Below are 19,075 nucleotides of genomic sequence, written 5' to 3' on the forward strand. Positions count from 1 at the left end.
TGACTCTTGCATTCTTGGTGAGAGTTAATGGTGCATAACATGGATCAATTTTCCATTTTTACAGCACTTGTTTCCCTCACCAATGACAATATTTCCCCTGAACTGCTCAGAAAATGTTGGCTCAATGCTTAGCATCAAACAGAGTTAAGCTTTCAAGTCAACAACTCACAGTATAACATTTGGTCAGTTAACTTTATCAAAATCAACTTGGGTATGAAACCTTTATTAAATTCTAAAGAGCTTGAGACCCAGCGTCTTGAGAATTTGTTTTTTTTCCTGATTACATCTTTAAAGTCAAATGTTTATGAATTGTTGTTTGTAATATGAAATGTTGCCATTTTGCATAGGCTGTGCAAATATAGCAGATAACCCTCATCCATGTAGGCTTATTGCAAATGCAGTCTTGGCATGACTTCAATGATTCAAATTTTCAAGCCCAAAATTACTTCACTAACATTTCACCTTTTTCCAATGTAGATACGAGGTCTTTTAGCCTGTTCCTATCAATTCACAAAGCAGATAAAATTTTTATGACTATTTTCCTTGTTTGAAATAAAGGGGATCTTATGCACATCATTGCCAAATTAAGTTTATGTGCTGATTTAAACACTGAATACAAACAATGGCTGATGAAATTGTTACACACGACTCATTAAACTAGTTCCAGTGCAGTATCTTTGCAAATAAAAGACTTCAGGGATATTCTTGAGGAAAGGCTTCAGCAGGAATATGCACAGATAGGATTTTCAGCAAGAAATTTATCCTTGATTAGTGGTGCTAGCACACTATGGAAATTCAATTACATAATATTGTTTTTTTCAGTGTTACGCAATTGAAAATCATATTTTCCTCGAATTTTATGGTTGCTTCCTGCTATTTGGAATTTTTCACCAGGCATTCCTGGACCAGTCATCCTCATCAAACTTTGGCAATAGTTACATCGGAAACACACCGGTTCATGCCAGTAACCTTCAATGCGTTTCAGGATGCGCATGCACTTTGTTCTAAGAACACCTATAATTGGGCACTACATTGGACAATGTAGGTTACCATTTTACTTGCAATGCATAGCATGACGTCACCAGGAGCATTACAACTCACATCCTTGCCTCCAGCCTTTCTAACCCTCCACTGGACAGAGTTCCCCACAATCCACTCATCTCCAGACAGCCTCTTCCAAGCCCTCTATTACGAGCTGATTTAACAACAATCTCCTTGAAAATTTGCAAACCATCATTCCTCCATCTTCCTATTAATCAGCCAATCCACCTCCCCCATTTCTTTATCAATCTGTTCATCTGCCAATATATTTCCAACGAACCCCACCAAAGTCAACTCTTCCTCAAGCCTGCCTCCAAGAAGATAAGTGGGGGTGGGGGGCTTGGAAAGTATGGAAAGACCACAGCAGTCAGTGGTGACCTGCTTCTGAGTATTCTAATGGGCACAGTTGAACTTCCAGGCCACCATATAGTTTAGTTTAGAGATACACGACAGAAACAGACCCTTCGGCCCACTGAGTCCACACCGACGAGCAATCCTACACACACCAGGAACAATTACAATTTTTACCAAAGCCAATTAACCTACAAACCTGTACGTCTTTGGAGTGCGGGAGGAAAGTGGAACTCCAGGAGAAAACTCATGCAGGTCCCGGGGAGAATGTACCAACTTTGTACAGACAGGAACTGTAGTCAGGATCTAACCAGGGTCTCTGGTGCTGTAGGGCAGCAACTACTGCTGCTCCACTATGCCGCCCCAAGTTGTGACATAACATTTTACTCTGACTCCAAAATTCAGTACAATGGATTTCAATGGGTCATCAATTTCAGGCCCATAGAGTCAAGCAGCACGGAAACAGGCCCTTCGGCCCAAGACATCCACGCTGACCAAGATGCCCCATCTAAGATTGATTCCCCAACTGTGGGCAAAAGTCTCTGTGCATTCACCTATGACACTCATGATTTTATACACCTTTATAAGATCACCACTCAGCCTCCTTCGCTCCAAGGATGATATTCCTAGCCTGGCCAACTTCTCCCTATATCTCAAACCCTCGAGTCCTGGCAACACCCTCCTACATCTTCTCGGCACCCTTTCCAACTTAATGACATCCTTCCTACAGCAGTGTGACCAAAACTGAACGCAATACGCCAAAGGTGGCCTCACCAATTTTGTGTGCAAGTAACATAACATTCCAACTTCTGTACTCAGTACCGATGAAGGCCAATGTGCTAAAAGCCTTCTATTCCCCGCTATCGAGGAAGAGTATAATTTACTGCCAATGCCACCATGCAACTCTATCTGACCAAGGATATTCTTCCAGGCAACTTTTCTAATGCTGTGAGTCACACCCTATTTACTATTAAAGTATTTGTATTCATTGCTGTGTTCTCTCGTCCATAATTCAACTGTTGCCAGCACATTTCATAAATGCTTAAATACTGTGGAATGCAGAAACTCTGTGAAATTCCAACATTTAATGTTGTTATCTGGAAATACTGCAGAAGGAGAGGCAAATGTAAAATCTCACACTAGTCTATTGCTGCTGTTACCTATTAGTAATTCATATTTTACAACAATGTTGATCTGCCAGTCAGTATGTTAAAAAAAGGCTGATAAATATTTATGCAGCAGTTTTCATAAAAGCCTTCTTCACAGATAAAAACTATCCTTTCACTCAAGATGTCCTGTCCCATTTCAAATTTGGAAGATTTTTCATGGATGTAGCAATTCCAGATCTTTTCAAGAGGTAATGTCTCCCAAATGTGTAATATGCTGTCTATCAAAACGTTGCTTATGAAAGATATCAGTCTTTTAAGCTACATTCAAATTACACAGCATCAAATTTCATATAAACTTCTTCCCATCCATTCAGCATTTGGGCAAATGTTATTTAAATAGCATAATATGTTTTAGCTATCACCAATTTCAATTCCACATCTAGATACAGAAGGATTACAGCAATGACATGTTAAAGCTTTTTACTAATAACTACCAGCTCAAATTTTACAGGAAATCTGCCAGCAATTTTTGCATCCAAATGTTGGCAATACAACATTTAAGTGTCAAAGTAACAAAATGCGATTGCACATATAAACATGCAATTCCTGACGACTAATATTTTTTCCAACTGAGCACCCCTCGTGTAGTCCAGTGCTGGTGGGGAAAGCTATGGTAGTTCCCCACATCTACTGCAAGAACAATATCTCCTTTCATTTGGATAGACAATAACCAAAGTAGGCCTCAATTTTTTTTTCTTTCGTCGTATTTCAATTTATGGTTTTTAATGTTTTTAAGTAATTTACATGAATCCAATTTCTTTCAATGTTTACATCTTCAAAAAAGTGAATCACGAATTGAAGAGACGATGGTTCCAAGGAACTTAAAACATGCCACAGATATGACTGTGGTGTTGTTGATGGTGAGTGGGGGGGTGGGGGAGGGAAGGGGGAGCTCTCCTAAAGTCTACTATCAATTCCAACCTAAGAGCTCCAGGTTGTTACAAAAGCACCAGGAGGCCAGCTGTGTCACTTCCTGTCTGTAGGCAGATTCCTCCCCATCCTGGATCAGTCCAATCAGGGTTGTGTCGTCCGCAAACTTGAGAAGCTTGACAGAGGTCTGTGGAGGTGCAGTTGTTGGTGTAGAGAGAGTAAAGGAGAGGCAAGAATACGCAGCCTTGCGGTGCTCCTATGCTGAGGGTCTACAGGTCCAAGATGTGCTTTCCCAGCCTCACATGCTGCTTCCTGTCTGTCAGGAAGTTGGTGATCCACTGACAGAGGGGTTCAGGCACAGTCAACTGGGAGAGTTTGGAGTGTAGTCGCTCTGGCACAATGGTGTTGAATGCAGAGCTAAAATCTACAAACAAAATCCTTGCATAGGCCCCCTGGCGGTTTTAGTGCTGGAGGATGAAGTACAGGCCTTGGTGGACCTACTTCTCTTACCAGTCTGAAGAAGGGTTTCGGCCCGAAACGTCGCCTATTTCCTTCGCTCCATAGATGCTGCTGCACCCGCTGAGTTCCTCCAGCAATTTTGTGTACTTCTCTTACCAGACAGGTCAATAACCAGGGTTGAGGATAACTTGCAGGGTTAGAGATGAGTTAATGAGAGTTTCAAACAGTGTTTGAAAAATTGTGAGGCTGAAAACCTAATTCACTATATAATGCAGTTAGTTGCCCAAGATATTCTCATAACAGCTCCCAAATGCCGGACATCCATAACAAGGGCAGCAGTGAATGGAAACAGCACCACCTGCAGGTTTCCCATTAGGTGACATGTCATCCGAACTTGGAATTACATTGCTGTCCTTCTTATGAGCAACTGGGGATGCACATTGTCATACATGGTTTACTGGAAACAGGTTGTACATAATTAGCTGAGAGAGATTATCAAGATAATTTACTTTAAATGATATTGCTTGAGGGCTGAATACTGTGCAGGAAACTGAGCAATGGAATATTTTATTCCCATCTTGGAGGGCACATAAAGCCTCAGTTTAACATGCCATCTGCAAAGCAGCCCTCTGATGGTATTCTCATAATTTCATTGTGGTGTTAGCCTAGATTCTGTTATTAATGTTTGTGAGTGCGTTTCAATCAACAAATTTTGTCTCAAATTACCAAGACTCGAGGGTGTGAGCTATAGGGAGAGGTTGAATAGGCTGGGTCTCTATTCCATGGAGCGCTGGAGGATGAGGAGGGATCTTATAGAGGTGTACAAAATCATGAGAGGATTAGATCAGGTAGATGCACAGAGTCTCTTGCCCAGAGTAGGCGAATCGAGGACCAGAGGATATAGGTTCACGGTGAAGGGGAAAAGATTTAATAGGAATCTGAAGGGTAACTTTTTCACACAAAGCATAGTGGGTGTATGGAACAAGCTGCCAGAGGAGGTAGTTGAGGCTGGGACTATCCCGTTGTTTAAGAAACAGTTAGACAGGTACATGGATAGGACAGGTTTGGAGGGAAATGGACCAAGCGCAGGCAAATGGGACTAGTGTAGCTGGGACATTGTTGGCCTGTGTGGGCAAGTTGGGTCGAAGGGCCTGTTTTCACACTGGATCACTGGACTCTATGACTCTAAATACAAGTGTTCTATCAACAGGGTATCCCTGTTGGATCTCACGGATGCTAATCATTATAACCTCTCTTCCCAATCCCATACTGCCCTTTCTGGCCTGGGCCTCCTCCATTGCCAGAGTGAGGTCTCATGCAAAGCAGAGGGACAGCACCTCATGTTCTTCTCAGCTGCTATCAGGCAACTGAACCATCCTATCAACAACTAGAGAGCAGTCCTGAGCTACCATCTACCTCATTGGAGACCCTCAGGCTATCTGTAATCGGACTTTGCCTTTCACTAAACATTATTCCCTTTATCCTATATCTGTGCACTATAGACGGCTCTATTGCTGCCGGTGGTGGGATCCCGTTGGTAGACAATGCTGGAGAAAATCAGAGGGTGAGGCAGCATCTATGGAGCGAAGGAATAGGCAACGTTTTGGGTCGAGACCCTGCTTCAGACTGATGTCGGGAGGGGTGGGGGGGGCGGGAAAGAGAAAGGAAGAGGCGGAGACAGTAGGCTGTGGGAGGGCTGGGAATGGGAGGAGAAGGAGGGGGAAAGCAAGGACTACCTAAAATAGGAGAAGCCAATGTTCATACCGCTGGGGTGTAAACTACCCAAGCAAAATATGAGGTGCTGTTCCTCCAATTTGCGGTGGGCCTCACTCTGGCCTTGGAAGAGGTCCAGGACAGAAAGGTTGGATTCGGAATGGGAGCGGGAGTTGAAGTGCTGAGCCACCGGGAGATCAGGTTGGTTATTGCGAACTGAGTGGAGGTGTTGTGCGAAGCGATCGCCAAGCCTGCGCTTGGTCTGACCGAGGTTGATCATACGCTGAATAATCCAACCAGATTTTTGTTTTGAAGTGGAAAGAGGTAATAGAAATTGCATTCATTGTAACATGTAAAAAGTGATGAGATACTGTACTGTAATTTTGCTGCATGTCATTGTGGTATATATGTCATGTCTTGATTGGGGAATATGTTTAGTTTGCGACTTTATTTGAGGCAGAAATAATATGTGAATGTTTCATTGACCATAATTCCGACTGGTAGCTACGCACTTCGTCCGAGCACATTATCGCACGCGTCATGTTTAAATGACCACCTAAACTGTCATTTGGCAACCAAAAAAGCTGCCGAGGTTGCCCAGCTGGCAACAGGGAAAAAAGATAAGTGAGAGCCCTGTACATTCCAAGAAAGCTCTTTACTCAATAGTCCAGTACTAGATAGACAAGATAATGGACCAAGCAAAGTTACAACTATTTTTTTCCATTTGAATGAGACATGGTGTTGAAAGCATGATTAGATGATTGGGATAATATAAAAACCAGGATGTCAGTAATCCAACAATACAAATATCAGCGTGGCTTGTTAGAATGTTTTCCAATCATTTATTGCAGGTTGGGTTTTGAAAGTGGTGAGGGACTACTTTTTATTCCAGTCTCCTAATGCTTCACCGAGGCTTCTCTGGGAGCAAAAACAACTCTAGTTTCATAACCAAACAAAGATGATTGCAATTTGTACCTTGACCGAGTTGGGGTTCATTACCTCAAGGCAGATGGCTGTGGAGGCCAAGTCAGTGGATATTTTTAAGGTGGAGATTGACAGATTCTTGATTAGTAAGGGTGTCTGGGGTTATAGGGCGATGGCAGGAGAATGGGGTTGAGAGGGAAAGATAGATCAGCCATGATTGAATGGCGGAGTAGGCTTGATGGGCCAAATGGCCTTAGTCTTCTCCTAGAATTTAAAAACTAAAAAAATGATCACACATATTAAAATATATTTTAATTAGCAAGTCTATTTGACATGTCCAGAGTCAATGGATAATATTAAAATGCTTAATTCAGCCTCCTTCACATTCCAGGTATTGATCATTCACTCTCGTATTTTACAATAATCAGTGACATTCATTTGAACCCCGTGCATTATAATTTTGCATATTCTTGGATTTGATGCACTGCTTTATGTGTCCACATATCTGGAGTTTACGTATGCTCAGCATTGCTAATACCTGCCTGTCCGTATCTTTGCACAAATATAACTATTTCTCGTAATTTATGGCACAGGGTGTTAATGTTGCAAACCTGGGTGACACATTACAGCTTATCAGATATGGGTTTTAGATTTTTTCCCTTTTACTTAATTTGTTCAATTTTTACATGTATGCACTCATGTAATTTTAAATTTGCTGCATCACTACTCTGTGGACAGTCATAAGGCCAGGTAGGATTCAACTGTTTATTACAAACATTAACTGCCTCATATCATATTTTTATTCCAATGCTGCAGTGATACAATAATGCTCTGAAACATGCAATTTTAAAACAAACCTTGAAACGATCCTGGCGTTCACAAAGTTTTCCATTGGGCATAGGTGCTTGGCATTTGTGCTTTACAGGTTCAAACTTCCCTGCAAAGGTTATGTATCTGGTTTTCAGCAAGGCTGCCACCTCCTTGTTTTCAGACTCATCCTCCGTTTCTTTAGGCCCCCAGAATCGATGCGGAACATCAATTCTAATAGATACACACAAAAGATAAAATCCTTCCAGCAGAGATGCATGACACTAGTTTTCATTAACGTGACAACTATAATTTGTTATATTGCAAATTAAATTTTGAAATTCAGTGGTTTCACGATGCAGTTCAACAGCATTGTATTGTGCCATACAGTAGCATGGAGGGATACATTCTACTTATCCATGGGACCCAAGTCATCAGTGTGGTCACAATTTAGATTTTACAGCCAGAGCAATCCTTCAAAATTAATTCAATGGCAGTGAGGTGCTTTGCTATGTTGTGGAAGAAATCATATAAATACAAGGCCTTTATTCTAACTCCATTGCTGTTAATGGAGGTAAATTAACAGATGATAGTACAGATTCAGACCTAAAACTCAGATGAAGATTTACACGTAAAATGCTAATCTGTTTTACGTTATTGATTAATCGATAAATTTGCACCACAATGTATAGAGGGCAGGGGGTGGCACTTACTGGGCATAGAGCAGGCTTGGATTCAATGTGATGAATGGCCTTGTTTCATGATCTAACAATTCTGAGATTCAGTAATACTGCATTTTCTACATTTCCATTATAGTACGAAAAATCTATATTACCCATTTCAACTCCACATTTAATCAAAAAATTTTTTCCTAAAATCTAGAAATCCAGCACTGGGCTCATGAATGTATCTGACTACCATTGGTTAACAAAGGGTAGAATGTCCTCTGGTGGCTATATGGATACATTGCACAAGAAAATGATTCATTTACTAAACTGTACCATTTAATTTACAATAGTTTCTGACCAGAGATGTAGATGTCAAAATGTGACTAATTTCCATAACATCTCTTTCAAAACAATGAACAGCAAATATAGATGCTGTAACATCATATTTGACATGACATCTCAATCTCTTGTAGTTAATGTCTCCCATCGTTAGCAGTGTTACCATCAGGAAGATCATTGGCACACTTTTTTGGAGAGCTCAGGCATAAATGGGAATAGGACAATCAAAGATATGCGAGCCTCAAAATTGGGATTTTTTAAAAGATATACTTTTTTCTAGTTAAGACAATCAAAGATATGCGAGCCTCAAAATTGGGATTTTTTTTGAAGATGTACTTTTTTCTAGTTTAATCTTGGAGGATTGGACTAGAAGAAAAGGACCGGACAGAAATAGGGCATTGCAGTGTCACACAAAGGACAACTATGCAATGTGTTGAAATAAAATTCATTGCTCGATATCAGCTGTAATCATGCCATGGAATATCAGTAACAAAATTATGTACGCACATTATTATTATTTAACTGATAAAGCAATTCTAAACGGGCAAACAAATCTGTATGACTTAACATTGTGGGGGAAGATTTCAACACATTATAGTTTATCCCAGGTTAAAATGGGCAAATGGCCACTATGTATTGGAAGCAGTCTGATTAAATCATCTCAAAATAAATAATTTTAATTGTTACATTTTTCTTTTCATTTTGACCAAATGCCTTGAAGATATATCTCCACATATAATCATGGCTATATTGGTTCAAGAGTTTGGTATTAAATAAAAATCTTCGAACATATTGAACAGGAGAACGTAGACAGAGAACCGCCTAACCTCAACCCTCTAATATCAGGCAATCTAAAACTTCAGTTTCATAAAAAATTCTATATTAATGGAATTGATCTATTTCCCATTGTTGCAAACAACTTTATCTTTGTGAACTCAGACATATGTTATTACGTAGAGAACATCACTTTCATTATCTCCAATACTTTATACAAGCTGTGACACTTGAAAGCAATCTGCACTTGATTTGATGAATAAATCTATGGAATTGAATTCACATTGAATTTGTCTTGGATATTTCACATTGTTTCCATTCTAGCGTTACTCAACATTATGCCCTTATGATGTTCATACACACTGTAAATGAATCAATTGTAATCATGTATTGTCTTTCTGCTGACTGGTTAGCACACAACAAAAGCTTTTCACTGTACCTCTGTACATGTGACAATAAACTAACTGAACTGAATATTCCTCATAATTCTTATCAAAAGTCCCAATCCTTTTAATTAAAGCAAAGAAAAAGACGCAGCCATATCAAATATTTATGTTAAGCATTTTAAACAATTCATAAGGATTCTAAATTGTATGCAAGCAATAAAGACAGGGCTGTTATTTTAATTAATTACAAACCATCAATTAAAGAGATTGTCTTGTCAGTTTACAAATAAAATCTCTTTTGTGGCCTCCTGTTGTGGACCAGCTGCTGTGATACTCATAGACAATGGGGTCTGTTTGATTACCGCTGGCAAGTTACAAGTACACAGTTGATGTTTATTTTCTCGCAATTCTGTAAGAATCAATTTTTATTCCATATCTCAATTCTTTTGGGAGTGATTTATGAATTCCATAATGGCAAACCTATCTATATCTATCCATATACTATTAAACATCTTGTTGTGTGTGTGTGTGTGTGTGTGTGTGTGTGTGTGTGTGTGTGTGTGCGCGTGTGTGCGCGTGTGCGCGCATTCGCGCGCACATGTTATTGTATCTTCGCCAAAATGGTACACAGTAGCGCTGACATTTTTGCAGAAATTTACTCAGCTTTTTTCCGTCGTCTGTCTTATCAAGTTTCCTTCAGATTTGATGTTATATTTCACAAGTTATTGATATTTAAAGTTTAAAAAAAGCCAACTTTGAAAATAATAGCTGCCTTTGAGACGGAGACTCTTCAGGCGGCTTCCAGTGATGATGTCACATTGCCATCTCACAGTCCTCCAATCACAATCGGATCTCATTTACACAAGCTGCCGTGAACATTCCGACAACCGCAAATGACATCACATTGGGACCTCTGCTGCCAATACAAAAGCTATGAGAGTTGACGGGATGGGGGATGGGAGGAGAACAAATGTTATTTAAACATTGTCTTTAGTGGTGAGTGCGAAGGGGAGAGGTGAAGGAGGGAGTAACTGATGGCAGGGAAAAGGAGAGGGAGGGAGAGGTGACAGACAATTGTATCAGCAGCTTCAAGGGAGTAAGGAGAGTGAGATTTTTACCCCCCCACCCCCCCACGTGGGAAGGATTGATAGGGACAGCGAGAGACTGACAGTTTTGACATCACGATGCCCTACCGGCTACAATGTTTCTATCCCAGAACAGAGTCTTTCACAGCAACTGTCCTTCAGGGAAAGTATCTGCCAGCCTAACCCAGCACAGCAAAGTTTAATGATTAGATTTGGATAACAAAAGATGGCCTTGTCGGTGGCACCTACATCACATTAAATCTTAGTGCAATTGCATTCTTTTTCAAGTTTAAAGTTTCAAGAATATTGTGTTAGGGGAACGGGTGAGTAATGGAAACGGGTTGCGTTGGGGAAATGGGTGAGTGGTGGAATAATGCGTTGGAGGAACGGGGCCCAATGGGTCAGGGGGGTAGGGAGGGGAGAGGGGTTATGGAGGGAGGGAGGGAGTGACTGATGGTAGGGACTGAGGATAGGGGAAAGGAGAGGAAGAGAGAGGTGAGGGAAGGAGTGGAGGGGAGGAGGAGAGGGGAGAGAAGAGGGAGGGTGAAGAGGAGTGGGAGGGAGTGTTGGGGGATGAGGGGAAAGGAGCCGCACCTGCGCAGTTGCGGGTTATGGGTGAGTGGTGAAATATTGCGTTGGGGGAACGGGTGAGTGGTGGAATATTGCGTTGAGGAACGGAGCCTAATGGGTCCTTCTAGTATCTATATTACTAAATCTCTGTTCTTGACCATTTTTGGCCATCTGTGCTGCGATTTCCTTAGAGAACGCCGCCACCTACGGCCGTCATTTTTGGCCACCTTGCTCAGAGCCCCACTCCACCGCATGTGTGCCGAGGATTTTTCCCGTCGATGAAAAATGACAGAAATAGTAATGTTTTTACAAAATTTCCCATTCTCTCTGCTGGCGGCAGGGGGGAGGGACTATAAAACCAGGAAGTGGTGTGCCTCACAGTCTCTTCAAGATGGAGGAAGGCAGAGGGTCACGTTTCTCTGAGCTGTTAATAACACTGAACACATGTCTACTCAAATGTAAGTGTCCTTAGTGGTTCTAAAATGCTTGCAGAATGTGTCTATTGGTTCTAAAACGTTTGCAAAAAGTGTATATTGGTTCTAAAATGTTTGCAAATAGTGTCTCTTTTGGTTCTACAATGCTTGCAAAAAATGTCTATTGGTTCTAAAGCTTGCAAAAAAAATGTCTATTGGTTCTAAAGCTTGCATAAAAATGTCTATTGGTTCTAAAATGCTTGCAAAAAGTGTCTCTATTGGTTCTAAAATGCTTGCAGATAGTATCTCTATTGCTTCTAAAGTGTGTGTGCGCGTCGTCTGTCTGTGCGTGCGTATGTATGAGTTGCTGTGTCTGTGTAAGTGTCTGTGGATGAGTGTGTGAGTGTCTGTGTATGAGTGTTTGTCTGTATGTGTGTCTGTATGTGTGTCTGAGTGCGTGTCTGCGTGAGTGTCTGCGTGAGTGTCTGAGTATCTGTGTGAGTGTGTGTGTGTGTCTGTGTGAATGTGTGTACGTGTTTGTGACTATGTGTGTGGGTCTTTGTGTTTGTGTGTATTTCTGAGTGAGTGTGTCTTTGTGTGTGTGTGTCTGGCTGCATGTGTGTGATTGTCTTTGTGTGTGTGTGTGTGTGTGTGTGTGTGTGTGCACTCTGCTTGAAATGCTGTGAAATTGGCTTGGTGTGCTGTGAGGTTGGACTTGCGGCCTGCACTCCATGATGACTTTTGAGGTAAATTCTCAGATTTTCTTTGTTAAAATTTGACCGCTAATCTCTCTATATTAAAATTGTCTTTTTTTTTAAATATCAAGAGGCAGTGAGCAGCAGAACACAGCAAGAGACACAACAAAAAATAACTTAATAAATCTCATCTTTAACGTTTAAATTGTTGTTATATTTTAAGCCATTCACATTTTAAACTTTAATAAATCCTTTTTCCAGTTGCCATGCCTGCGTGCTCTTCATCACAATAGTAACCTAATAGGCAGGAATGGTTGCGCTGTCGGAGAGCCACTAAGAGTGCATGGGGGGAGATAGACTGAATGTGTGTGGGGGAGGGGGATGGCATGGAGCAGAGTGGGGGGAGAAGGGAAGAGGGGTGACTGAGTGAACTGCCACCACCAGCTGTGAGTGACTGGGCTGCCAGCCCACCAGCCATGAGTAAGTGAAATGCCAGCCCACCAGCTGTAAGTGACTGAAGTGCCAGCCCACCACCCATGACTTAGTGAACTGCAAGTCCAAAAATCCATTCAGTCCACAATGTCCATACTAGCCCTCTGGAAACCAGTCCCTTCAGTGCACAACAGCCTGAGTGACTGAGCTGCCCGGCCAGAGTGACTGAGCTGCCCGGCCAGAGTGACTGAGGTGGAATATTGCGTTGGGGGACCAGCCCTCCCGTGTGAAGCTGGGACCCAACGGGTCCCACTTAGTCAAGTATATTACTAAAACTCTCATCTTGTTTGTTTGTGTCATATTTTACAAGTTATTCACATTAACTTTACAGTTAACTTTAGTTTGAGAAAGAATCACTTGAACACAGCAGTGGCAGTTGAGTGGCAGTTACAGCTATGACATCACAGGTGTGTGGTGGAATATTGCATTGGGGGAACGGGGCCCAACGGGTCAGGGGAGTATGGAGGGGAGAGGGGTTACGGAGGGAGGGAACGACTGAGGGTAGGGGAAGGAGAGGGCGTGAGAGGTGAGGGAGGGATTGGAGAAGGAGAGGGGAGAGAAGAGGGAGGGTGAAGAGGAGGGGGAGGGAGTTGGGGATTTGGAGAAATAAGCCGCACCTGCGCAATTGGGGGCTGTGGGTGAGTGGCGGAATATTGCCTTGGGGGAACGGGTTGCGTTGGGGGAACGGGTGAGTGGTGGAAACGGATTACGTTGGGGAAACGGGTGAGTGGTGAAATATTGCGTTGGGGGAACGGGGCTCAACGGGTCCCTCTTGGTCTAGTTTCTATTATAAAATTCTGCCGTAACGCTGAGGTCACCTGTAACATAATTTCCCTATTAGGCATCTCCTAAATATTGAATTTAATGGTCAAATATTTATCAGATCTCAATGATGGGGTCATACAGTGCAAGGAATGGCCCAGCAATTGGCGATAATCAATTTTACTATTTCGCTGCAGCATTCCGTTGACTTTGGTGCTTGCTGATCTGTAATTGTTGGAAATATTGAAAGATATTCTTGAAATTCATCATGTTGATTGCAAGAGGCAATTGTCCACAATGTCCATTAATTTCAAAGAAAACAAAACTTTTGACTCTCAAAGTATAAACAATTCTATAACATACCTGAAAAAGTGCCCACTCCACAGAGACAATACCCAAGGTCAGGACCAAATACGGGTCTCTAGTGCTGTGAGGTAGTAGCCTACCAGCTGTGCCAGTGCATTTTTTATGTTTCCACCCAGGGAAAAAGGTTCTGACTGTCTACCCTATCTATGCATCTCATAATTCCCTACACTTCCATCTTGCCTCCCCTCAATCTCCAATATTACAGAGAAAACAATCTAAGTTTGTCCAACCTCTCCTTATAGCTCATGCCTGCTGACCAAAGTAGTATTCTTGTAAACCTCTTCCGCAAAGTCTCCACATCTTTCCCGTCATAAGGCAACGAGAACTGCACAACAAATGCAGCCTAACCAAAGTTTTATAAAGCTGTTATACAACTTCCTGAATCTTATGCTCAATATCTTGAGCATATCATACCCCTTCTTTACCATACTATTTATTTTGCCACTTTCACAGATACATAGACATGGATCGCAAGAACTAATGATAAAAGTAAATTACTTGAGAATTTTGCCAGTCGTTGACTGCTCTTCTCCCCAGTAGTGAAGGTCCAACCCGAAAGGCATCACAGGTGCTTTTTTCATCTCTTCACTTTTTCTTTTCTTGGCATCTTCACTGGACAGTTCTGACACTGCTGGTGTGGATGACCAAATGTTGTCGTCCGAGGTTCCAGGTAGGCTATTAGAAGAACACATTAAAAAAAGAAAAAATCAATGGAAAGCGGCATGCTACACAATCACATTTCCAATTTCATTAACCTCTGCACTAATATTCACATTAATGTAGGATCACTTTGACTAATACCATCATTATATACTTTACAACTTGCTAGTCAATTTGAAGTTTCCAGCATGCAATTTATTCCTGGATCACCCATGCAAAAATAAAAGTTGACACCACCTATAATTGTGATAATTAAAAAAGAAACAATGACCAATTTTCCTTTGCACCTCTTCTCTGGTATCTGCTTCAATGATAGGCACCAAAGTCTAAACATGTCAACATCTAAACAATCTTTTACAAGCAATAGGAAAGGATCTAAAGTACATTTAAAATAGCCACTTGAGCATCCGCCACCAGTCAATTGGATCCTGGACCTCAAATTAATTTTCTCAACTCATCACCATATTTTCTGTCCCATGCTCAACTGAACAATGAACATTTGAGAAGTATGAGATTACTACCATTTACTGAGGTGAGTATTTTTTTTGGAGACAACAAAGTATTTTCTCTGGTATGACATGAGCAAGTCACTGTTAAGACATGGAAGTTTTAAAAATCCTTGTGACAGTATCATGCCTTAACGTGGTCCATAGAAAAAACACCGATATCACAACAGCTAAGACTTTCAATCACCTTTTCAATCTGGTAAACATACTTGACGTAATGTATACCATGGCAAATTTCAATTATATTCTCTTAAAACCTCCTCTTGTTTAACTCGTATCCAATGAATTATACTTAATTGATTAATAGCTTCTGATTAAGAATGAACTGAAGTGAAACCCGATTAGCCACCTTTTGCATTTGAAAATGATTTGCGCAAATGGTTTGGTGTGTTTATTGAAAATTGCCTTCAAAATCAAGATATTTTATGCTACACTGTAATAGTACCTTCACTTTACTCCAACCATTGAATAAAGTCATACAACATTTGTATTTTGTATTTGTGACTTTTGTCCAATCAACTTTAATAAATTAGAATCTGTTTTTGGACAGGTAGGAAAGTGTCAGACGAGAAGATAGAATAAAAAAATCTCAAGCTCTAGAGAAAAATTCAAGCCCTAGAGAAAACTCCAACTAGAAACATCTAAAGACTAAGATTATAACATTTGGGATTATAACATTATATCATTAGGCCCCCAACAGTTTTATTTTAGTACAAGACTCATTGTGCAGTGAGCTGCTTGGAAACAAAAATGTTGTGGCAGGAAAAGACAAAGTACTGGAGTAACTCAGCAGGTCAGGCTGATCCTATCCCAGTGCTACAAATATTTATTTTCCAGGTATCATAGTCATAGAGTCACAGTAATGTGGAAAACAGGCACTTCGTCCCAATTCGCCCACACCGGCCAACATGTCCCAGCTACCCTAGTCCCACTTGCCTGCGCTTCGTCCATAACTCTCCAAACCTGTCCTATCCATGTACCTGTCCAACTGTTTCTTAAACGACGGGATAGTCCCAACCTCAACTACCTCCTGTGGAATCTTATTCCATACACCCACCAACGTGTGTGTGAAAAAGTTACCCGTCAGATTCCTATTAAATCTTTTCCCCTTCACCTTGAACCTGTGTCCTCTGGTCCTCGATTCCCCAACTCTGGGTAAAAGACTCTGTGCATCTACCCGATCTATTCCTCTCATGATTTTGTATACCTCTATAAGATCTCCCCTCATCCTCCTATGCTCCATGGAATAGAGACTCAGCCTACTCAACCTCTCCCTATAGCTCACACCCTCTAGTCCTGGCAACATCCTCGTAAATCTTTTCTGAACCCTTTCAAGCTTGACAATACCTTTCCTATAAAACATGGTGCCGAGAATTGAAAACAATATTCTAAATGCGGTCTCACCAACATCTTATAAAACTGCAACATGACCTCCCAACTTCTATACTCAATACTCTGACTGATGATGGCCAAAGTGCTAAAAACCTTTTTGACCACCTCATCTACCTATGACTCGAACTTCAAGGAACCATGCACTTGTACTCCTAGATCCCTCTGCTCTACAACACTCCCCAGAGGCCTACCATTTGTTGTGTAGGTCCTGCCCTTGTTCGACATCCCAAAATGTAACTCCTCACACTTCTGTGTATTAAATTCCATCTGTGGCGGCACCGGGAGGTGGGCCACGCACTATACCTAACCTTCAACTCTTGGGGGGTTTACGTGTCCCGGTGACGAGAGGTAGGGGGTCACGGTATGGTCACGGGTGCCCCTGTGGAGTATTTAATGGGTTAGTTGCACTCGTTCTTTAACGGACAACACATCTGTTACATTTGGTAACCCAGACGTCCAGACTAGATATTCTGGAAGAGAAAATGTGCCCCGCCAGTGCCCAACCCGTCGATGACGACCAGGCTCAACTCAGCGCTGTCGCCATGAAGCTGCCGACCTTATGGACTGAACAGCCGCAGGTATGGTTCCATCAGGCCGAATTCTTCGTTCGCAGGGTAACAAATAATGAGACCCGCTACCATTACGTGGTCGGCGCGCTGAAATAATCCCTTTCCTGCAGGATCCACCGGCGGCCAATAAATATGGCGGCCTGAAGGCACTGCTGCTCCATACCTTCAGCCTCAGTCGGATGGACCGAACGGCCAGTATTTACAACATGGGTGGGCTCAGCGACTGTAAACCATGGGCCCTAATGAGCGAGATGCTCTCGCACATGGACAGCCACCACTATTGCATGATTTTTGAATATGCCTACAGCTTCCAGACCGCATCCACCTGCTCCTCGCAGGGGTAAGTTTAGAAAACCCCTGGGCTCTAGCGGAGCGTGCTGACGAACTGTGGTTGTCCCATCGGCAGGAAGTGGGCCAGCTGGATCGAGTGTCCACAGTGCCCAGGAAGGCACAGTGGCCTAGACCCACGCCCACCAGGAGCTCCGTGGAGCATCTGGAGCCTGCCCTTAAAGGGGAAGTTCTTAAAGGGGAGTGATGCTTTTACCACCAGCGTTGGGGCTCGACGGCCCCCTCAATGCCGCCCGCCCTGTGCGTTTCTGGGAAACGCTAGGGACGGCTGCCGGCAATCACTGCAGCGGTCGGCAACGTTCATCGCCTTTACGTCTGGGAGCGAAAGAGGCGTTGGCTCGGGTGACGATGCTGGTACATCTGCGGATCGACGCCCCCAGAGCACTAACTGTGGAGGCCTCGGACTCTGCGGTTGGTGGTGTATTGGAACAGTTTGTAGACAGTCACTGGCGGCCTCTCGCCTTTTTCAGCTGCCAACTTAACCCGGCGGAGCATAAATACAGCACGTTCAACCGGGAACTGATCGCTTTATATCTGGCGGTTAGGCATTTCCGTTATTTCCTGGAGGGCCAGAACTTTGTTGCGTTTTCTGACCATAAGCCCCTCACCTTCGCCTTCGCCAAGGTGGCCGACTCTTGGTCCGCTCTGTAGCAGCACCACCTCACCCCTATCTCTGAGTTCACGACGGGCATCCGCCACATCACCGGGAAAAATAACTTGGTCGTGGACGCCTTGTCCCGCTCGGCTGTTAAGGCCATTCTCGACATGTCCCCGGTAATCGATTACTCAGCTTTAGCGGCGGCGCAGCTAGCAGACGAGGAGATGAGGGCGTACCGAACTGCCATCACAGGACTGGTGTTCGAGGACGTGCCTTTGCGTTCCACTGGCATCACCGTCCTGTGTGACATCTCCACGGGGCAGCCTATTGTTCCGGTGGCCTGGTGTCGTCGGGTTTTCAACGCCATTCATGGTTTGGCCCACCCATCCATCCGGGCGACGGTGGCGTTGGTTGCTGCAATATTCGTATGGCATGGATTGCGGAAGCAGTTCGGTCATTGGGCCTGGGCGGGCATTCCCTGTCAAACATCGAAGGTTCAGCGGCACGTCTGGGCGCCAGTTCAAGACTTTCCGGTGCTTCGCCGGCGTTTCAACCATGTCCACGTGGATATCGTGGGGCTGCTACCTCCGTCCCGCGGCATTTCACACTTGCTTACGGTGGTGGACTGTTTCATCCGGTGGTCGGAGGTCATCCCGCTTGTTGACATCTTGACCCTGTCCTGCGTGTGTGCCCTGGTGGCCTATTGTGTTGCCCGTTTCGGGGTACCGCTGGACATCTCATCCGAACGAGGTGCCCAATTCACGTCGGAGCTGTGGTCAGCAATGGCTCGCCTGTTGGGGGCTCAGCTCCACCACTCGACAGCATATCACCCCCAGTCGAATGGGTTGGTGGAACGTTTCCACCGCCGGCTTAAGGACGCTTTGAAGGCTCGCCTCACCGGTCCCGGTTGGATGGACGAGTTGCCGTGGATCCTGCTGGGGATTCGCACGGCCCCAAAGGAGGACTTGCAGGCTTCATTGGCGAGTTGGTTTACGGCGTTCCATTAATCGTGCCTGGGGTGATTATCCCAACCGCTGGCGACCCCCAGGAGTCGCCATCATCCATGTTGGTCCGACCGCGGGAGAAGGTCGGCGCCCTGTCTCCTGTCCCAACGTCGC

At 43.3% G+C, this 19,075-nt stretch overlaps 1 protein-coding gene across 3 annotated transcripts in view; it reads right to left on the minus strand.

The window, feature by feature from the left end:
• Positions 1-19,075, minus strand: part of uvssa (UV stimulated scaffold protein A) — a 121,390-nt gene that overhangs the window by 39,715 nt on the left and 62,600 nt on the right. For all 3 annotated transcript variants that reach the window (XM_033034713.1, XM_033034714.1, XM_033034712.1), the window contains exons 10-11: positions 14,383-14,559; positions 7,385-7,568 (exon numbers count right to left, since the gene is read on the minus strand). In XM_033034713.1, the coding sequence (XP_032890604.1) occupies positions 7,385-7,568; positions 14,383-14,559 (361 nt within the window). The remainder of the gene's footprint in view (positions 1-7,384; positions 7,569-14,382; positions 14,560-19,075) is intronic.

Source organism: Amblyraja radiata, chromosome 1 (assembly GCF_010909765.2).
Source record: "Amblyraja radiata isolate CabotCenter1 chromosome 1, sAmbRad1.1.pri, whole genome shotgun sequence".
Taxonomy (NCBI): domain Eukaryota; kingdom Metazoa; phylum Chordata; class Chondrichthyes; order Rajiformes; family Rajidae; genus Amblyraja; species Amblyraja radiata.